This window comes from Eubalaena glacialis, chromosome 4, assembly GCF_028564815.1.
Source record: "Eubalaena glacialis isolate mEubGla1 chromosome 4, mEubGla1.1.hap2.+ XY, whole genome shotgun sequence".
NCBI classification, from domain to species: Eukaryota; Metazoa; Chordata; class Mammalia; order Artiodactyla; family Balaenidae; genus Eubalaena; species Eubalaena glacialis.
The window spans coordinates 170,722,242-170,743,469 of record NC_083719.1 but is presented as its reverse complement, the minus strand read 5'-3'; the positions used below and the strand labels follow the sequence as shown (position 1 = coordinate 170,743,469).

Here is a 21,228-nt window from a genome sequence, read left to right as displayed (position 1 = left end):
TGTACGTCCACACTCAGCCCCCAGCAGTTCCTTAAAATTACCACTTAAGTGTTTCTGCTCACAGCTTCTGCTCCAGGTGAGCAGATCTCAGCTTCAGCTCTGTGGGTTTGCCAGTGTCTCTTGATGTTGGAGGGGTAATTTTTCCTGTGACCTCAGTTCTCTGATAGGTCCTAGAAAAGTCATTGATTTTCTGTTTTTCAACTTTTTCTTGTAAAAATAGTAGTGATGACTTCTGAGTTTTTTACATGTTGGAACTGAAGTTCCAGTAGCTTCCCGTATGGAACAGGCCTACTCATTCTTGTTTTATGAAGGTATTTGTATGAATTTTGCTGTTTAGAATAAAATCTAAAATAATAATATAATAAAAACAATTTATTAATTATATTTGGGAATCAGCTTTAGATTTATTCATTAACACATAACTGTTTATGGAATCAATAAGTTAACCTATGCCCAGGAATTTGAAAGTAGATCACAGAGATCTTAATTAACAATATACCTGTCTTATACAGCTTTTTCAGTTCTGCTAGATGTTGAATGAATTTGACTGTTTTATCATGTCTGTTTCTAAACTTAATTTATATTGGAAATTGCCTTATTGAAAATAAAAAACCCTTTGACTTTAAAAAAATGTCTTAAAATAAATGAGAGCATATTTCCTAATGTAAGATTGAGATAAGAGTCTAGTAATAAAATGTAAGACCCAGAATAATTGTTAAATATCATATTTCAGATTTTATCCCATTCTAGTAGATAAGTGCTTCCCTAGCATTATTACATTTTAAAAGCAGGGCAGTGAAGTAAGTCAGACAGAGAAAGACAAATACTGTATGATCTCACTTATATGTGGAATGTAAGAACCAAAAACCAACCAAAAACTGAACTCATAGATACAGAGACCAGATTGGTAGTTGTCAGAAATGGAGGGCTGTGTGTGTGTGTGTGTGTGTGTGTGTGTGTGTGTGTGTGTGTGTTTGTATAATGGGTGGAGGTGGTCAAAAGGTACAAACTTCCAGTTATAAAAAAAAAATGTAACTGTGTAGTGATATTTTGTCTATGTAATATTTAAGCAGAGAAGAACCTTATAAATTGAAGACTAGCTATTAGATGTTTGATAATCCCCTGTTGAAATTGGAGTATAGGTGGCTTTTGGGGACATGGTTTGCCCACTGCCACTGTATGTATATCTGATAGAATTTGGACATTTTCTTTGTAGGCACACGAGGCAGCACTGGAAGCCAGAGCCAGTCCAGAGATGAGTGATTGAATACAGCAATTGGAGAGAGAGATTGCCAGGTACAGAGATGACTCTAGCAAGGCCCAGGCAGAAGTTGACCGCCTCTTGGAAATCTTGAAGGAGGTGGAAAATGAGAAGAATGACAAAGATAAGAAGATTGCTGAGTTGGAAAGGTAAGGAAAGGGAAGCTGAAGAGGCACTCTCTATGTTAGAGAGGTTGAAGGATGGTTTTAAAACTGTGTACTTTTCGGGACATATTTATCCAATATATCTGCCTCTCTGAATTTACTTTATTACCTACTTTTTATTCTAAGTCAGTGTAACTTCACTGTTGCAGTCTCTGAATGGCAACACAGAGTGGGAATAGATTGGGAAGCTATGGACTTCAGCATCATTGATTGGAAAGAGAAAGTATTCATTGATTAAGAAGTTAAAGTTTTCTACTGGCTAATCAAGAGAGTGCAGATAGCCACTTGCTCTCTCATTATTTATTTATCTGTTTAAGGAACAAATGAACCTCAAGTTCAAGGAGTTAAAATTTTTCATTGGTTTAGACCTTTTATGTTGAGCCGTTGCTCTTTTGGGCTGTGAATTTTTAGACTCTGTATTGTGGAGAAGCAAGCTATTACATTGGTACATAGGTCAAATTTAGAAGGAGGGACATTTTGAGGACAATTTAGGAGACTTGGATGTGATTTTTTATTGAGCTCTGACTTTGACTTCTTCAAAATGAGCTTTGTTTAAACAGAACCAGCCAGATAGCTCTCTTGGAATTTTCTTTGCCTTTTTTTCTTGTTAGGGTATTTTGTACTAAAGATAAAGCGTATGCCTCTTGGCCTCTTCCTTTACACCATGTATTTAACATAAATTCACAAGTGCATAGAAATAGTTCTTCCAGTAGAACTGCATTAATCACTGTATTCTGAACAGTCAGAGAGACTGGCAGTGACAGAATGAAGTCATTAATCCGTGTGACTCCTTTGAGCCTGATTCTTAGAAGTATTTTATTTTCATGCTCTTGAATGTTGGGAAGTAGTAGACTACTTTCATAAGTTGTTTACTAAGTTTTAAATTTTTAGGATATTGGTAGACTTGATATTTTCCCCTAGAAGTAATTTTTTCCTCTTGTTCTGTACCCATAGAATTTTGATTTTCAAAAAACGAAAAGGATAAAGTCCAACCCTCACAATTCTTCTTCACTAAGTTGAAAGTGTGAATAAATGAGCTGATCACCTACTCATTTGTTTCCTCTTATTTTGATATTAACTCTATTCATGTTTTCTGGTCTGGTTCTGGATAAGATGGGTGGATAAAGTTCTTTAAGTCAGAATTAACAAATTATCAGAGTCTCAAGATTAGATTATGTATGTTTTTTGTACGTCTTCCCTGTTTGCACTGCATCTTTACTCCCAGCACACGTGCACGTGCACACACACACACACACACGCTCTCGTTACATACTTACATAAGTACATGCCTTTCTTTGCTTTTGTGTCACCCTGAAATCAACAGCAGTACTTCATAGATTTAATTTATTTATTTATTTTTTATTTTTTATTTTTTTTTTGAAATCAGACTTTTATTCAAATCTTAATTTCATAGATTTTAAAATACGATACTTCTGATGGATTAGTGACTTCCCACTAAATGTATTTCAGTATTTCAGGAAAGAAATTTCTTGATAAAGTTTTATTTTTCAGTTTGATTTTTTTGTATTAGAACTCTGCATTGAAATTATTGCTTGCTATTCCAGATACCTTGCTTGAAAAATGTTTCAATTCATTTTTGGACCCAGTACTGATTTTGGGAGATGGATGTGATTTGAACGAGAGTAAGAAATAGAATTAAATCTATATTTGATATCCAAAGCACACCAGATAGCTTTTATTAGCCACTATATTTCTCACATTTTGGGAAAGAGTTGTAAATGATCTGTTCTTTCCACAGAATATTACTTATAAATTTGAAAAAGTACTATAGAATTTTGTCCTCTGGTCATGTAACATTGTAATCTTATTTTAAGATTCGACACACAGTTTCCTGGCTACCAAGAAAAGAAACAGTTTTAAAAACTCAGTTGCTACTGGCTTTGTAATTTGTTATTGAGCAGCATAGTTTAAGATGGGAATAAAAGATGATTGGAATTATTTTATGCCTTTTCTTCCCAGAGTTTTAGTACTGAGCTGCGTGTGCATGGCTGCTGTGTTTCTTACTAACAATTTGCTTCTTATGTTGCTATTCCACTATTTCCTGGGTGTGGGTGTCTGGCTCCCTGTCATTTATCATCTGAGTTTCTTCACCTTTCTTTTGGCTTGTCTTATCCTGGTCCTATTCCATTGGGGTTTTGGTCTCTGTGTCTGTCTGTGTTCATATCCCTCTTGGCCATGCTGTTTCTCAGAAAGCCAGCCTCCCGCACTTTGTACCTTCCACGCCACATTTCTGTCCCTGCACCGTCGGGGGGGTTTGTTTGGGACTTCCTGGGAAAGTGAGTGTTAAGTAAGGCTACAGTTCTGTACTAGAGGAGTTGCTGCTGCCACTCTTGCTGCTGCTGGGGCTTGCTGGGGCTTTTGCTTGATCAGAATTAAAGACCAGCCGGTTATATATCCAGTTGAACAGTACCTCTTAGATCCATTGCTTGTGGATAAAGTATGTGTTCTCTCTGGTAAGATTCTGATATTGTTGGATATAATTGTCTTATTCTCGGTTTCTAGCCCATCTTTTATGTGGTGGTTCTTTTGCTGGAGTGCCCTTTAAGTAGTAGCCTCTCAGGCAATGCAGCTGTAGTGCCACACCCTAATTCAGGAAGTAGCATGCATTTTTACTGGGTGTTCAGCAACCTTCTAAGTGCAAAAACGACAGCAGAATGTTATCATTGGGCTAAAGAAAACTCTTATTACTCTTTTAAAATTTCCTAGTACTTATGTAAGATTCTCCAATATTAATAGGTTTAGATTAAATCATGAAGAATTCCCAGACTTATTCTTTGTGGTCTTGAGAAAAACAAATAGTCCCTTACACTGCTCTTACAGAACAATAGTAGTTCCTGTCAGATGATTTAGTGTTGTACCAGTGTCTTGAGCTACTGCAATTTTAAAACGAGGATTATGTAGGCCTACCCATACATCTGCAAATACAAAATATTTTTCCCAATTAAATCTAAGAAGTACTATTTCTAAATTTACATTCCGTACTATGGTGTGTATCAGTTGGAGTTCAACCAGAGAGGCAGAACCAGTAGGAGAGATACATACATATATTTATATATATATGATACATATATATCAGTTTTATTACAAGGAATTGTCTTGCATGATTGTCAGCAGCTGGCTAAGCAAGTCTGAAATGTGTATGGGAAAGCTGTCAGGAGGAGATCACCTGCAGGATAGAACTCCCGTGGGCATGGGCCAGAAGTGTGGTCCGCAGGCAAAATTTCTTTTCTTTCCTTGGGAAACCTGCTTTTAGGGCCTTCCAAAGAATTGAGATATGATGCCCACTTCGATTATCTGGGATAGTAATCTCCTTTACTTAAATGGATTATAGGCTTTACTTATATCCGCAAAATACCTTCATAGCAACACGTAGATTAGTGTTGGATTAAGTTAACTGGGTGCTGTAGCCTACCCAGGTTGACACTTCAAGAAAGTCATCACTTGGTGGTTCTGGATAGTCTCCACAGATGATTTTAAGGGAGAAAATAATAGTAAAAACAAACCTAAAGATTGACATGTTATATAAGTAGATTGATTTAGATTAGCATGAGGAACCCAAAATGTAAATTGAATATTTCTCTTCTAAAGTGAGCATATTATGGTTTCTATTTAGATGCATGATGAATAGCCTTTTCTTTGGCATAATGTTTAAAATGTTTAGTAATGTAGGCTGATGAAATTCTGATAGTAGTATCTTTTCAGACTCCTGAAAGAATTGCTTGTTGTCTGCTCTTTCACTCACGTCCCTTTAGCTAAATACCCATGCCATGGCAGTATACTGGGAGCATTATCCCCCGTGCATAATTTTGCTTCTGTATTTGCTTTATTACATTTTTTTTTCTGATACAGAAGCACTAATGAATCTGCAGAGTTTGGTGTTTGCACTAGAAATCCTCAATTTACGCTAATGTGAGGTTTATTTAAATTACATTCAGCATCCCACTTAGAAACTTTTTTTTTTTTAAACATCTTTATTGAAGTATAATTGCTTTACAATGGTGTGTTACTTTCTGCTTTATAACAAAGTGAATCAGTTATACATATACATATGTTCCCATATCTCTTCCCTCTTGCATCTCCCTCCCTCCCACCCTCCCTATCCCACCCCTCTAGGTGGTCACAAAGCACCGAGCTGATCTCCCTGTGCTATGTAGCTGCTTCCCACTAGCTATCTATTTTACATTTGGTAGTGTATATATGTCCATGACACTCTCTCACCCTGTCACATCTCACCCCTTCCCCTCCCCATATCCTCAAGTCCATTCTCTAGTAGGTCTGTGTCTTTATTCCCGTCTTGCCACTAGGTTCTTCATGACCTTTTTTTTTTTTTTCGTTAGATTCCATATATATGTGTTAGCATACTGTATTTCTTTTTCTCTTTCTGACTTACTTCACTCTGTATGACAGACTCTAACTCCATCCACCTCATTACAAATACCTCCATTTCATTTCTTTTTATGGCTGAGTAGTATTCCATTGTATATATGTGCCACATCTTCTTTATCCATTCATCCGATGATGGACACCTAGGTTGCTTCCATGTCCTGGCTATTGTAAACAGAGCTGCAATGAATATTTTGGTACATGACTCTTTCTGCATTATGGTTTTCTCAGGGTATATGCCCAGTAGTGGGATTGCTGGGTCGTATGGTAGTTCTATTTTTAGTTTTTTAAGGAACCTCCATACTGTTCTCCATAGTGGCTGTATCAATTTACATTCCCACCAACAGTGCAAGAGTGTTCCCTTTTCTCCACACCCTCTCCAGCATTTATTGTTTCTAGATTTTTTGATGATGGCCATTCTGACCGGTGTGAGATGATACCTCATTGTAGTATTGATTTGCATTTCTCTAATGATTAATGATGTTGAGCATTCTTTCATGTGTCTGTTGGCAATCTGTATATCGTCTTTGGAGAAATGTCTGTTTAGGTCTTCTGCCCATTTTTGGATTGGGTTGTTTGTTTTTTTTGTTATTGAGCTGCATGAGCTGCTTGTAAACCTTGGAGATTAATCCTTTGTCAGTTGCTTCATTTGCAAATATTTTCTCCCATTCTGAGGGTTGTCTTTTGGTCTTGTTTATGGTTTCCTTTGCTGTGCAAAAGCTTTTAAGTTTCATTAGGTCCCATTTGTTTATTTGTGTTTTTATTTCCATTTCTCTAGGACCTGGGTCAAAAAGGATCTTGCTATGATTTATGTCATAGAGTGTTCTGCCTAGGTTTTCCTCTAAGAGTTTGATAGTGTCTGGCCTTACACTTAGGTCTTTAATCCATTTTGAGTTTATTTTTGTGTATGGTGTCAGGGAGTGTTCTAATTTCATACTTTTTTACATGTACCTGTCCAATTTTCCCAGCACCACTTATTGAAGAGGCAGTCTTTTCTCCACTGTATATGCTTGCCTCCTTTATCAAAGATAAGGTGACCATATGTGCGTGGGTTTATCTCTGGGCTTTCTATCCTGTTCCATTGATCTATATTTCTGTTTTTGTGCCAGTACCAAACTGTCTTGATTACTGTAGCTTTGTAATATAGTCTGAAGTCAGGGAGCCTAATTCCTCCAGCTCCATTTTTCGTTCTCAAGATTGCTTTGGCTATTCGGGGTCTTTTGTGTTTCCATACAAATTGTGAAATTTTTTGTTCTAGTTCTGTGAAAAATGCCAGTGGTAGTTTGATAGGGATTGCATTGAATCTGTAGATTGCTTTGGGTAGCAGAGTCATTTTCACAATGTTGATTCTTCCAATCCAAGAACATGGTATATCTCTCCATCTATTTGTATCATCTTTAATTTCTTTCATCAGTGTCCTATAATTTTCTGCATACAGGTCTTTTGTCTCCTTAGGTAGGTTTATTCCTAGATATTTTATTCTTTTTGTTGCAATGGTAAACGGGAGTGTTTTCTTAATTTCACTTTCAGATTTTTCATCATTAGTATATAGGAATGCAAGAGATTTCTGTGCATTAATTTTGTATCTTGCTACTTTACCAAATTCATTGATTAGTTCTAGTAGTTTTCTGGTAGCATCTTTAGGATTCTCTATGTATAGTATCATGTCATCTGCAAACAGTGACAGCTTTACTTCTTCTTTTCCGATTTGGATTCCTTTTATTTCTTTTTCTTCTCTGATTGCTGTGGCTAACACTTCCAAAACTATGTTGAATAATAGTGGTGAGAGTGGGCAACCTTGTCTTGTTCCTGATCTTAGTGGAAATGGTTTCAGTTTTTCACCATTGAGGACAATGTTGGCTGTGGGTTTGTCATATATGGCCTTTATTATGTTGAGGAAAGTTCCCTCTATGCCTACTTTCTGCAGGGCTTTTATCATAAATGGGTGTTGAATTTTGTCAAAAGCTTTCTCTGCATCTATTGAGATGATCATATGGTTTTTCTCCTTCAATTTGTTAATATGATGTATCACGTTGATTGATTTGTGTATATTGAAGAATCCTTGCATTCCTGGAATAAACCCCACTTGATCATGGTGTATAATCTTTTTAATGTGCTGTTGGATTCTGTTTGCTAGTATTTTGTTGAGGATTTTTGCATCTATGTTCATCAGTGATATTGGCCTGTAGTTTTCTTTCTTTGTGACATCTTTGTCTGGTTTTGGTATCAGGGTGATGGTGGCCTCATAGAATGAGTTGGGGAGTGTTCCTCCCTCTGCAATATTTTGGAAGAGTTTGATAAGGATAGGTGTTAGCTCTTCTCTAAATGTTTGATAGAATTCGCCTGTGAAACCATCTGGTCCTGGGCTTTTGTGTGTTGGAAGATTTTTAATCACAGTTTCAATTTCAGTGCTTGTGATTGGTCTGTTCATATTTTCTCTTTCTTCCTGGTTCAGTCTCGGCAGGTTGTGCATTTCTAAGAATCTGTCCATTTCTTCCAGGTTGTCCATTTTATTGGCATAGAGTTGCTTGTAGTAATCTCTCATGATCGTTTGTATTTCTGCAGTGTCAGTGGTTACTTCTCCTTTTTCATTTCTAATTCTATTGATTTGAGTCTTCTCCCTTTTTCTCTTGATGAGTCTGGCTAATGGTTTATCAATTTTGTTTATCTTCTCAAAGAACCAGCTTTTAGTTTCATTGATTTTTGCTATTGTTTCCTTCATTTCTTTTTCATTTATTTCTGATCTGATCTTTATGATTTCTTTCCTTCTGCTAGCTTTGGGGTTTTTTTGTTCTTCTTTCTCTAATTGCTTTAGGTGCAAGGTTAGGTTGTTTATTCGAGATGTTTCCTGTTTCTTGATGTAGGCTTGTATTGCTATAAACTTCCCTCTTAGAACTGCTTTTGCTGCATCCCATAGGTTTTGGGTCGTTGTGTCTCCATTGTCATTTGTTTCTAGGTATTTTTTAATTTCCCCTTTGATTTCTTCAGTGATCACTTCGTTATTAAGTAGTGTATTGTGTAGCCTCCATGTGTTTGTATTTTTTACAGATCTTTTCCTGTAATTGATATCTAGTCTCATAGCGTTGTGGTCGGAAAAGATACTTGATACGATTTCAATTTTCTTAAATTTACCAAGGCTTGATTTGTGACCCAAGATATGATCTATCCTGGAGAATGTTCCATGAGCACTTGAGAAAAATGTGTATTCTGTTGTTTTTGGGTGGAATGTCCTATAAATATCAATTAAGTCCATCTTGTTTAATGTATCATTTAAAGCTTGTGTTTCCTTATTTATTTTCATTTTGGATGATCTGTCCATTGGTGAAAGTGGGGTGTTAAAGTCCCCTACTATGATTGTGTTACTGTCGATTTCCCCTTTTATGGCTGTTAGTATTTGCCTTATGTACTGAGGTGCTCCTATGTTGGGTGCATTAAAATTTACAATTGTTATACCTTCCTCTTGGATCGATCCCTTGATCATTATATAGTGTCCTTCTTTGTCTCTTGTAATAGTCTTTATTTTAAAGTCTATTTTGTCTGATATGAGAATTGCTACTCCAGCTTTCTTTTGATTTCCATTTGCATGGAATATCTTTTTCCATCCCCTCACTTTCAGTCTGTATGTGTCTCTAGGTCTGAAGTGGGTCTCTTGTAGACAGCATATATATGGGTCTTGTTTTTGTATCCATTCAGCCAGTCTGTGTCTTTTGGTTGGAGCATTTAATCCATTTACATTTAAGGTAATTATCGATATGTATGTTCCTATTCCCATTTTCTTAAATGTTTTGGGTTTGTTATTGTAGGTGTTTTCCTTCTCTTGTGTTTCTTGCCTAGAGAAGTTCCTTTAGCATTTGTTGTAAAGCTGGTTTGGTGGTGCTGAACTCTCTCAGCTTTTGCTTGTCTGTAAAGGTTTTAATTTCTCCATCAAATCTGAATGAGATCCTTGCTGGGTAGAGTGATCTTGGTTGTAGGTTTTTCTCCTTCATCACTTTAAGTATATCCTGCCACTGCCTTCTGGCTTGCAGAGTTTCTGCTGAAAGATCAGCTGTTAACCTTATGGGGATGCCCTTGTGTGTTATTTGTTGTTTTTCCCTTGCTGCTTTTAATATGTTTTCTTTATATTTAATTTTTGATTGTTTGATTAATATGTGTCTTGGTGTGTTTCTCCTTGGATTTATCCTGTATGGGACTCTCTGTGCTTCCAGGACTTGATTAACTATTTCCTTTCCCATATTAGGGACGTTTTCAACTATAATCTCTTCAAATATTTTCTCAGTCCCTTTCTTTTTCTCTTCTTCTTCTGGGACCCCTATAATTCGAATGTTGGTGCGTTTAATGTTGTCCCAGAGGTCTCTGAGACTGTCCTCAGTTCTTTTCATTCTTTTTTCTTTATTCTGGTCTGCAGTAGTTATTTCCACCATTTTATCTTCCAGGTCACTTATCCGTTCTTCTGCCTCAGTTATTCTGCTATTGATCCCATCTAGAGTATTTTTAATTTCATTTATTGTGCTTTTCATCGTTGCTTGGTTCCTCTTTAGTTCTTCTACGTCCTTGTTAAATGTTTCTTGCATTTTGTCTATTCTATTTCCAAGATTTTGGATCATCTTTACTATCATTATTCTGAATTCTTTTTCAGGTAGACTGCCTATTTCCTCTTCATTTGTTAGGTCTGGTGTGTTTTGACCCTGCTCCTTCATCTGCTGTGTGTTTTTCTGTCTTCTCATTTTGCTTATCTTACTGTGTTTGGGGTCTCCTTTTCACAGACTGCAGGTTCGTAGTTCCCGTTGTTTTTGGTATCTGTCCCCAGTGGCTAAGGTTGGTTCAGTGGGTTGTGTAGGTTTCCTGGTGGAGGGGACTAGTGCCTGTGTTCTGGTGGATGAGGCTGGATCTTGTCTTTCTGGTGGGCACGTCCACGTCCGGTGGTGTGTTTTGGGGTGTCTGTGGCCTTATTATGATTTTAGGCAGCCTCTCTATTAATGGATGGGGCTGTGTTCCTGTCTTGCTAGTTGTTTGGCATAGGGTGTCCAGCAATGTAGCTTGCTGGTCGTTGAGTGAAGCTGGGTCTTGATGTTGAGATGGAGATCTCTGAGAGATTTCTGCCGTTTGGTATTACGTGGAGCTGGGAGGTCTCTTGTGGACCAGTGTCCTGAAGTTGGCTCTCCCACCTCAGAGGCACAGCCCTGATGCCTGGCTGGAGCACCAAGAGCCTTTCATCCACACGGCTCAGAATAAAAGGGAGAAAAAAAATAGAAAGAAAGAAAGAGGATAAAATAAAATAAAATAAAGTTATTATAATAAAAAATAAGAAAAAAAATTATTAAGAATAAATTTATTAAGAAAAAATTTTTTTAATTTTTAAAAATAGATTTATTAATTTTTTATAATAAGTAAGAAAAAAATTATTAAAAAAATTTATTAAGAAAAATATTTTTTTAAATTTTTTAAAATAAAAAATATGAAAAAACTTATTAAGAAAATTTTTTTTAATTTTTTAAAAATAGAATATAAGGAAAAAATTATTAAGAAAACATTTATTAGGGGAAAAAAAATTTTTAAGTAAAAAAACAAAAACAGACGGACCTAACCCTAGGACTAATGGTGAGAGCAAAGCTATACAGACAAAATCTCACCCAGAAGCATACACATATACACTCAAAAAAAGGAAAAGGGGAAAAATTAATATATCCTGCTCCCAAAGTCCACCTCCTAAATTTGGGATGATTCGTTGTCTATTCAGGTATTCAACAGATGCAGGCACATCAAGTTGTTTGTGGAGCTTTAATCCGCTGCTTCTGAGGCTGCCGGGAGAGATTTCCCTTTCTCTGTTCGTACAGCTCCCGGGGTTCAGCTTTGGATTTGGACCCGCCTCTGCATGTAGGTCACCTGAGGGCGTCTGTTCCCCGCCCAGACAGAACGGGGTTAAAGGAGCAGCTGATTCGGGGGCTCTGGCTCAGCCAGGCCCGTGGGAGGGAGCGGTACGGAGGAGGCGGGGCGAGCCTGCGGCGGCAGAAGCCGGTGTGACGTTGCAGCAGCCTGAGGCGCGCCGTGCGCTCTCCCGGGGAAGTTGTCCCCGGATCACGGGAGCCTGGCCATGGCGGGCTGCACTGGCTCCCGGGAGGGGCGGTGTGGAGAGTGACCTGTGCTCGCACACAGGCTTTTTGGCGGCAGCAGCAGCAGCCTTAGCGTCTCATGCCCGTCTCTGGGGTCCGCGCTGATAGCCGTGGCTTGCACCCGCCTCTGGGGTCCGCGCTGATAGCCGCGGCTCGCGCCCGTCTCTGGAGTTCGTTTAAGCGGCGCTCTGAATCCCCTCTCCTTGCGCGCCGGGAAACAAAGAGGCAAGAAAAAGTCTCTTGCCTCTTCGGCAGCTGCAGTCTTTTTCCCGGACTCCCTCCCGGCTAGCACCGAAGCCCGAGCCTCAGCTCCCAGCCCCCGCCCGCCCCGGCGGGTGAGCAGACAAGCCTCTCGGGCTGGTGAGTGCTGCTCGGCGCCGAGCCTCTGTGCGGGAATCTCTCCGTTTTTCCCTCTGCGCCCCTGTTGCTGTGGGATCCGCGCTGATAGCCGCGGCTCGCGCCCGTCTCTGGAGCCCGTCGCTGGAGCTCGTTTAGGCGGCGCTCTGAATCCCCTCTCCTTGCGCGCCGCGAAACAAAGAGGCAAGAAAAAGTCTCTTGCCTCTTCGGCAGCTGCAGTCTTTTTCCCGGACTCCCTCCCGGCTAGCACCAAAGCCCGAGCCTCAGCTCCCAGCCCCCACCCGCCCCAGCGGCTGAGCAGACAAGCCTCTTGGGCTGGTGAGTGCTGCTCGGCGCCGATCCTCCATGCGGGAATCTCTCCGCTTTGCCCTCCGCACCCCTGTGGCTGCGCTCTCCTCCGTGGCTCCGAAGCTTCCCCCCTCTGCTACCCGCAGTCTCTGCCCGCGAAGGGGCTTCCTAGTGTGTGGAAACCTTTCCTCCTTCACAGCTCCCTCCCACTGGTGCAGGTCCCGTCCCTATTGTTTTGTCTCTGTTATTTCTTTTTTCTTTTGCCCTACCCAAGTACGTGGGGATTTTCTTGCCTTTTGGGAGGTCTGACGTCTTCTGCCAGCGTTCAGTGGGTGTTCTGTAGGAGCAGTTCCACGTGTAGATGTATTTCTACTGTATCTGTGGGAAGGAAGGTGATCTCCGCGTCTTACTCTTCCGCCATCTTGCCCCTCCCCCCCACTTAGAAACTTTTATGTTTGGAGAATGACACCCATCTTCTGATTTTTCACATAATTTAGGTATCAAGAATTGCCTTTGGTTTATGAAAGTTAGGAATTTTCAGTGATGTAAAGAATAATAGAATATTATTGTGTAACTTAAATAATTTATAAGAAATTTGGATTTACTATATTTCCTGATTTGTGGGAATATAAAAACTGGAATTTTAATGGATGTAGATTTCATTTGGGGTTGTGTTTTGAAATTTATAAGAGGGATTAAAAGATGAAAAGAAAGGACATGTTTTCTTAGACACGTTTAATCTTTGAAAACCCTAAAGTTCTTTTTATTCCTTATTCCTTTTACCTGGTTACTCTCCCTTTAAATATGCATCTCTAAAAACACTACTGTTAGTAAGATTTGTAGTTATCAAGCTCTTGAGAATAATAGCCAATCTGTGAGTTTAGTTTTTCTCTCCGTAACTCACTCTCCTCTTTGCCACAGAGTATACCCTTTCCTTCTTCATTAATTAATGAATGAATTTTTCTACTTATGAAGGCTCTTATTTGCTGGTCACTGTTCTGGGCTCTGGGGACACAACAGGGAACAAAGCAAACAAAATCTCTGCCTTCAAGGAGTTTATCATCTAGCCTCAGAAGACGAAAGCTCCAGCAAGGAGCGGACTTTTCCTCTGTAGGCGATGCTGGCAGAGGCGTTCTTCCACAGCTTGCTGGTACCTAGAAATTTCAGTGAGGAGGTTTCCATTTGCGGTCTGGTTGAGCTCTCCTGGGAAGTAATACTTAACATACTCAATTAATGTGTGCCCCAGGGTACAGAATTATTATAGAAAAGGGGCTTCTTGTTGAACTTCAGACTCTTAAGTCTGGTGTTCTAATTTTTGTGACCAGTATTAAATGATAATGGCTTGAGAGGTTGTTTGGATAGAAGGCTAGCAGGTTGTTTTGGATCCTAGGCTCCTAATTTTAGGTCCTAGAACTGTAGCGTAGATGGAGATGTAAAATGGAGAGGGAAAGCCAGGATAGTGTGCTGCTACTGGTACTATTCTGACAAAGGCAAGAGAACCAGGAATCAGTGTTGTTATTTACACACACACACACACACACACATACACATATATGTATAGGTACGTAAGCACATTTTGGGGCCAGTCTCGTAAGTAGATTTATATTAGGTTTTTATTAGGAGGAAACTTAGTTTTTCTGCTTTGTGATGGTTGCTTTCATTTTCTTTGCTAACTGTCTTTTCCAGACCTCATCTAGAAGTATTAGTTCTAGGCTTTTACATCATGATTAAACTTAAATTTTGTGGACTAGCAAGAAAACTTAACCTGTGTTTATAATGTTTCCAAGGGAACTACATTCTGGTTTATAAACAACTGGCTCTATTAAAAAACTGGTATATGATGTATGCATAAGATTTGGAGCTGCTTGATTTTTCTTTTTAAAGCAAGGGTGTTCCCAGTTTGCTCAGAATTCAGGCTCAAGGTAGTTAGCCCCTGAATTAACTGTCTAAATTGCTAAAGCAGTAACTGTTAACCTCATTTTGGTAAGTGAGAGGAATCTATACTTCTGTAGTTCAAGATCAACATAATGAACTGAGCTTGAACACAAAGAATGGGGTCGTTTTCCCATCATGCCGGGAGTGAGATTTAGTCTGTGGTGTTATATGCACGCGTGCATGTGTAAGAGAAAGTACTTCTCTGGTGGTATTTGGAGAATTTAGGGAAGATAGTTGCTAGGCTTAAATCCTCATGGCTTGAGGATATGCCCTTTTAAGTTTTTTTATTTGCTTTTAAAGCTTACTAGTACCTGAAATTTTATGTAATGAACATGGAGTTATTTTTATTTTTTATAAATCTTTCAAAATGTGTTGGCAAACTTAGAGTTTACAAGATATTTCCAACTTTTGGTCTGATATTAGTAGATTTAACTCTTTGTTTTCTTTAAAACTGGGCTTTAGAATTAGGAGATGAATGCTTTTTTGTTATCTGCTTTTTCTGAGTATTTTCTCTTTGACTAAAATTTTCTTTCCCCTTATTCATTTGTGGGAATTTGACCCCTTTTAATTGTTATCTTTTTTGGGGGAAAAAAAAAACTTTACTGACCTCTCTTAGGTAGTAATTTCTCTTTCCTTTCTTTTTTTTTTTTTTTTGTGCTTTTGTTATAGTATCTATCACATTCTGTCCCAGGACTGTACATTGTTGTGGGCCCAATAAATACATACGTTAAAACATAGAGACACAGCTCCTTTCTCATTTTACTGTCTAATCATCCCACATTTCTTCACTTTTATCTTTCCATCCCCCGCACATTCAGACCGTTCATCAAACAGATGGAGATTTAATAGTCCCTTATACCCTTGTTTGTTATATTGAATATATTTTTATATTTGTTTCTTCTATATGTTTGTAATATGTTTACCATTGCCCATATACTTTTCTTTCTGTAAAAATATAAGTAAACACATATGCATTAAATATTCTTTTTTAACATAATTCAGTAGGATTACTTTTCTATCTGCAGGTTAAACAAAAGTATAGATAACCTCTCTCCTCTTCTGTCACAGTGAAATACCAATTCTAACTTGTATTTTTACATTTTAACATCACTGAAACTGGGATACGTGAATAAATAATGGCGTGATTTAATTGGTATATATTTTTTTATTTCTTGGTAATACATAAAGTAATGGCGCATCTTCTTCCTTTGGTGAATTGATATTGAAGATGTGCGCAAAGAGAGTGAATAAAATTATTTCAGTGACTGGGGGTGGAAGGAAGTATTTCCAAATTAACGTTATCTTCTCATGTATTCCATTTTAAATGTGTGTAACCAGATGAATATGTTTACTATTATCATTAGATATTTGACTGTTTTAACTGCATCCTGAAAGTTTATTTGCTTAGGTTGACCTAAAATTTTTTTTGACATTTTCATTTGGAAAGTGGGTTTTATGTTTGTGATTTTATATTGGTATCACAGTATATTCAGGCATCTATGGCACAGTATAACCTGAGAATATAAACCTACATATTTAATCTTCATATTTGTAAATATTTTTTCTGTAAGGAAATCCCAAATTGATCATTCAGCTTAATGTCTTCAGAAATCTCCCATAGGGAAATTAATATTAAGCTGTATATAGATTTGGCATAAACTAGTATACAGTTCATGAGGAAAATGGTTCCTTAAAGCATTTCCTTACTTTTAAATTTATAGTCATGTATCTTTGATCCACGAAGGACAGTGTTGGTGAATGTGGTCTTGACGTAGCTGGAATAGAGGAGAAATGAGTGTGGTGATTGTGTGTGCTTTCTTGAGGGAGAATGGGTTGTGTTTAAAAAAATGAAAAGAAAAAGGGAAAACGAGATGCTGCGAGTGTTGTAACGGAAGGCGACTGGTTCTGGCTTCAGCTTGCTTTCTGGGGGGGGCCGCTTGTTTCTTCCTTCTTCCTCCTAGATGAATTTCACTGATTTCATTTAAAAGAAGAATAAATCACACCGCTTTACATAGTCAGTTCTATTAGGCCATCTTCCTAAAGTTTCTTGTGGGCACAGCACCTTATAATTTATTACAGTCTTGATAGAAATTTTGATGGTTACCTCAAGTATTTACTTTACACTGGAAACATTAGAATTATATATAGTTATTCTATATGCAGATTTTTTTTCTCCTAAATTTATTTCCCAAGAGCTAAAGTTTGATGCCGAAGTGAAATGTGACTCCTGAACTGTAAGATAGTTAAAAAGATCCTTAAGGTTGCTCACTCTCGACAGGAATAAGCTTAATTTTTCTTTTTTCAGGGATTTTCTCGTGTCTCATATAAAACTTTGCATCTATATGAGATTTCAGTGAGTGTCATCGTTGATATAAAATTATTCTAACGTAATGTGTCATAACCAACAAAAATAAAAAAGATCATTGGGAACAGTCATTTAGATAAATGACTGGCCTCTCTTTGACTTTGAACATTGTCTGCATTCTACACTGTTTTCCAAATGCCAAAGATCCATGGATTTTTGTAGATCCCTTCAGGAGTCTGTAAGCATCATAGGACATATAAAGTATGTCCAGGAGGTGTGTCAGCAGACCTACATTCCTCTCACGGATCCACCACGTGTTCGCTGTGTGGTTGTGAGGAGTTTTGTTTGTCATTTTGTTTCTCTGTTTTTCATCTATTTATCTTATGTGATGGCGATCATAAATCTTGTTATCCTTGCCTTTCGTTATTCTGACAATGAGTTTTAAAAAACTCTCGTTTTAGTACTGAAATATTAGAAAACATTAAAGTGCAAGTTGAAATGGTACTTGCATTCAAGAAATAAACTTCTTGTTTTAGATTCTTAAAGTAAAATTTAGATCCTGAAGGTGAGCTGGATGGCACTGGCTGTTAGAAGTCTTAAGTATTTGGAGGATAATATCGATACTACTTTCAATGAAATTGATTAATTTTTAAAAAGAGAAAAAGAGTATTGCTGTTGTTATGAAAAGCAATAATGAACCTCAGGGGCTTCGTGCTAGGGTAGGAATATGAAGCATGGCTACTTTGCATCTCTTTCTGCTGAGCAGTATTGGAAATGAATTGATGTTTATAGAGCCATATAGTCTTCATTATTGCTTTTAGATTGCGCCTTTGGGGGTGGATTTGATAGATTTGGAATGAGAAATAATGGGTGTAATTAGGAAAACATTATTTTCACATTTGAGAAAATTATTTCAAAATTTTCCAAATGAATTAGAGTTCTGTTTTCTACAGAATAACTGAAGCTGTCAGTGTTTTTCTGCTTCTGCTCCTGGGTAACTTGGGTCTAAGAAATGGACTGGGGTGGGTAAAGGAGTTGTCAGTTCTAAGATGGGTGTGTATAGAACTAAGCTGACTGACGTTGTAGGATCACAGTTAGCTACTTAAATGAGAAGGGGAGCAACTAGCCTTCTTTTCTTTTCCTCTGTGTTTAAGAAACTACTTTTTTTCCTGCCCTAGGAAATGGTAAATTTTAGACAAAATTTGTTCCTTTAGAAACTTACATTAAGGTACAGTGGTGTAATCTAATATGAAAATACACTTGTTGAAAATCTGAAATTACTAATTTTTGTTGCCAGTGCAGAATCTGTGTGACTCCTTTCCCTTCTCTAATCCTGTGCTTTATATTTTGTCTATGTCTGTGAATAATATTATTTCTGAATATCGCCCTCACTAATTTTTTTCTAACTTTCTCTTTCACACTTTCTTCCTGGATTTGTTGTTTCCTTCAGTCTCACCTCAAGGTCAGTATGCTTGTCCTAAAACAAAAATATGTAACAGAACATTGTATACTAACGTTGTCTTGAATTGCTATAAGCAGCTGAAATGATGGAACTTATCCCAGGAATGAGATGTCTAGAAATTCAGTTATGAGTGCAGAAAATGTCATGAATCTTAGATTTATCGGAAGAGTGGATTCACGGTTCTGTGCTTCAAAAGATAGTGAAAGTGGTCAGAAAGCGAGAATCAGACTGACCAGGTTTGGACTGAGAGAGAAACGAAGATGAAAGGAAGCCACTAGAGGAATGAGGAGGTGAAAAATATTGCTTTAATTTTATTCTATTTTCATCCAGAGACATTCTGGCTGTTATAGGGAAGATTAACCAAGATGGCGGAGTAGAAGGACGTGCTCTCACTCCCTCTTCGAGAGCACCAGAATCACAACTGGCTGCTGGACAATCATCGACAGGAAGACACTGGAACTCACCAAAAGATACCCCACATCCAAAGACAAAGGAGAAGCCACAATGAGACGGTAGGAGGGGCGCAATCACAATAAAATCAAATCCCATAACTGCTGGGTGGGTGACTCACAGACCGGCGAGCACTTATACCACAGAAGTCCACCCACTGGAGTGGAGGTTCTGAGCCCCACGTCAGGCTTCCCAACCTGGGGGTCCGGCAACGGGAGGAGGAATTCATAGAGAATCAGACTTTGAAGCCTGGTGGGAATTGATTGCAGGACTTCGACAGGACTGGGGGAAACAGAGACCCCACTCTTGGAGGGCACACACGGAATAGTGTGCACATCGGGTCCCGGGGGAAGGAGCAGTGACCCTGGGGGAGACTGAACCAGACCTACCTGCTAGTGTTGGAGGATCTCCTGCAGAGGCAGGGGGTGGCTCTGTTTCACCGTGGGGATGGTGATGCTGGCAGCGGAAGTTCTGGGAAGTACTCCTTGGCGTGAGCCCTCCCAGAGTCTGCCATTAGCCCCACCAAAGAGCCCAGGTAGGCTCCAGTGTTGGGTTGCCTCAGGCAAAACAACCAACAGGGAGGGAACCCAGCCCCACCCATCAACAGTCAAGTGGATTAAAGTTTTACTGAGCTCTGACCACCACAGCAACAGTCAGCTCTACCCACCATCAGAGCCTCCCATCAAGCCTCTTAGATAGCCTCAACCACCAGAGGGCAGACAGCAGAAGCAAGAAAAACTACAATCCTGCAGCCTGTGGAACAAAAACCACATTTACAGAAAGATAGACAAGATGAAAAGGCAGAGGGCTATATACCAGATGAAGGAACAAGAAAAAACCCCAGAAAAACAGCTAAATGAAGTGGAGATAGGCAACCTTCCAGAAAAAGAATTCAGAATAATGATAGTGAAGATGATCCAGGACCTTGGAATAAGAATGGAGGCAAAGATTGAGAAGATGCAAGAAATGATTAACAAAGACCTAGAAGAATTAAAGAACAAACAAACAGAGATGACCAATACAGTAACTGAAATGAAAACTACACTAGAAGGAATCAATAGCAGAATAACGGAGGCAGAAGAACGGATAGTGACCTGGAAGACAGAATGGTGGAATTCACTGCTGTGGAACAGACTAAAGAAAAAAGAATGAAAAGAAATGAAGACAGCCTAAGAGACCTCTGGGACAACATTAAACGCAACAACATTCGCATTATAGGGGTCCCAGAAGGAGAAGAGAGAGAGAAAGGACCAGAGAAAATATTTGAAGAGATTATAGTCAAAAAAATATTTTTTATCATGTTAAAAAGAAGTGCTTTATAACTAATGTTTTGAACTTTGATGAGTAATGAATATTTAATCTTTATCAGATGCCACCTTGGCTTGCAAAGATTAATTATGCTTATCATGTTAATAAACACAGTGTATTTTCTTTTGTTTGTGAAGAGTAAAGCTTGGTTTAAACTAGAAGTTTCGTTTTTGCCTTTTGTTATTCAGTGACTGCCGGTTATGGTGTTAAGTTCATTGGTGACCTCACTCTTTCTGGTTAGAGTTTGTCACAAAGCAGTGGTATTACTTTTTCATTTAACTTTCTTTATTCTGGAGAATAATATACGTTTTAAAAAGTACCTAAAGCACACACACACACTCACATGCACAGTGTGAATAATACATGTAAAGTGATTGTCTCAAGGAATTGGAATACTGCTGGCATCCCAGAAATCATTTATATATTCCTTCCCAATCATCATTTCTTCCCTTCCTTCATTATTGTGACTTTTATTGTTCTTTGCTTTTCTTTACAACCTGTATATATTTTTAAAAAGTATAGATTCGTTTTGCATATTTTTGCTTTACATAAATAGTGATCATATTTATTCTTTTGTGGCTTCTTTTGTTCAACATCATGTGTGAGGCTTATCCTTGACAGTTGTGCGTAGCATTTGCACATTCGTTGTCCTTGCTCTTCTGTGTGTTTTTTCTTTAATTCAAAATTCCATGTTTTATTTTGAAAGTGTTCTGAAAAGGTATCTTCATTTTGTTCTAATTTTCCATTTTTTAAAATACTTCAGGTGGAAATAAAAGTATTTCTTTTTGGCATAAAGTGAGTTTCGAGATAAGTTGTTACTTTGTTCTTGGCTCAACACATTAAAAGTGTCCTGAAGAGATTAAACAGATTCCTTACACATGAAATGAAAATGCTGCCTGAGAATAGAGGGAATCGCGGGATCTCACAGGCTCTCAACACTGCTGCTGTTTAGCATGGCCTTAGTTGTGAAGGCACTCGACTGCATCCTGTTTGTACTTTTGTGTTTTGAACAGTTATTACTATGATCTACATTAACTAGTCTCAAACTTTTTGGTTTTAGAAGCCCTTTTGTGCTCTTAATAATTTGTAAAGTCCCCAGAGTGATTTTTTTATGTAGGTTGTAATTCTCATATACATATGCAGGTACTTACTGCCCCAGCTCTCCAATGTCTAGATGTATCTGA

The 21,228-nt window shown here is 38.3% G+C and overlaps 1 protein-coding gene across 1 annotated transcript in view; it reads left to right on the top strand.

Moving 5' to 3' along the window:
* Window positions 1-20,278, top strand: part of LOC133091154 (ELKS/Rab6-interacting/CAST family member 1-like) — a 115,554-nt gene extending 95,276 nt beyond the window's left edge. The window contains 2 exon segments of the mRNA XM_061190112.1: window positions 1,217-1,410; window positions 18,617-20,278. Of these exon segments, the coding sequence (XP_061046095.1) occupies window positions 1,217-1,410; window positions 18,617-18,794 (372 nt within the window). The 3' untranslated portion in view covers window positions 18,795-20,278.
* The last annotated feature ends 950 nt before the right edge of the window (window positions 20,279-21,228 follow it).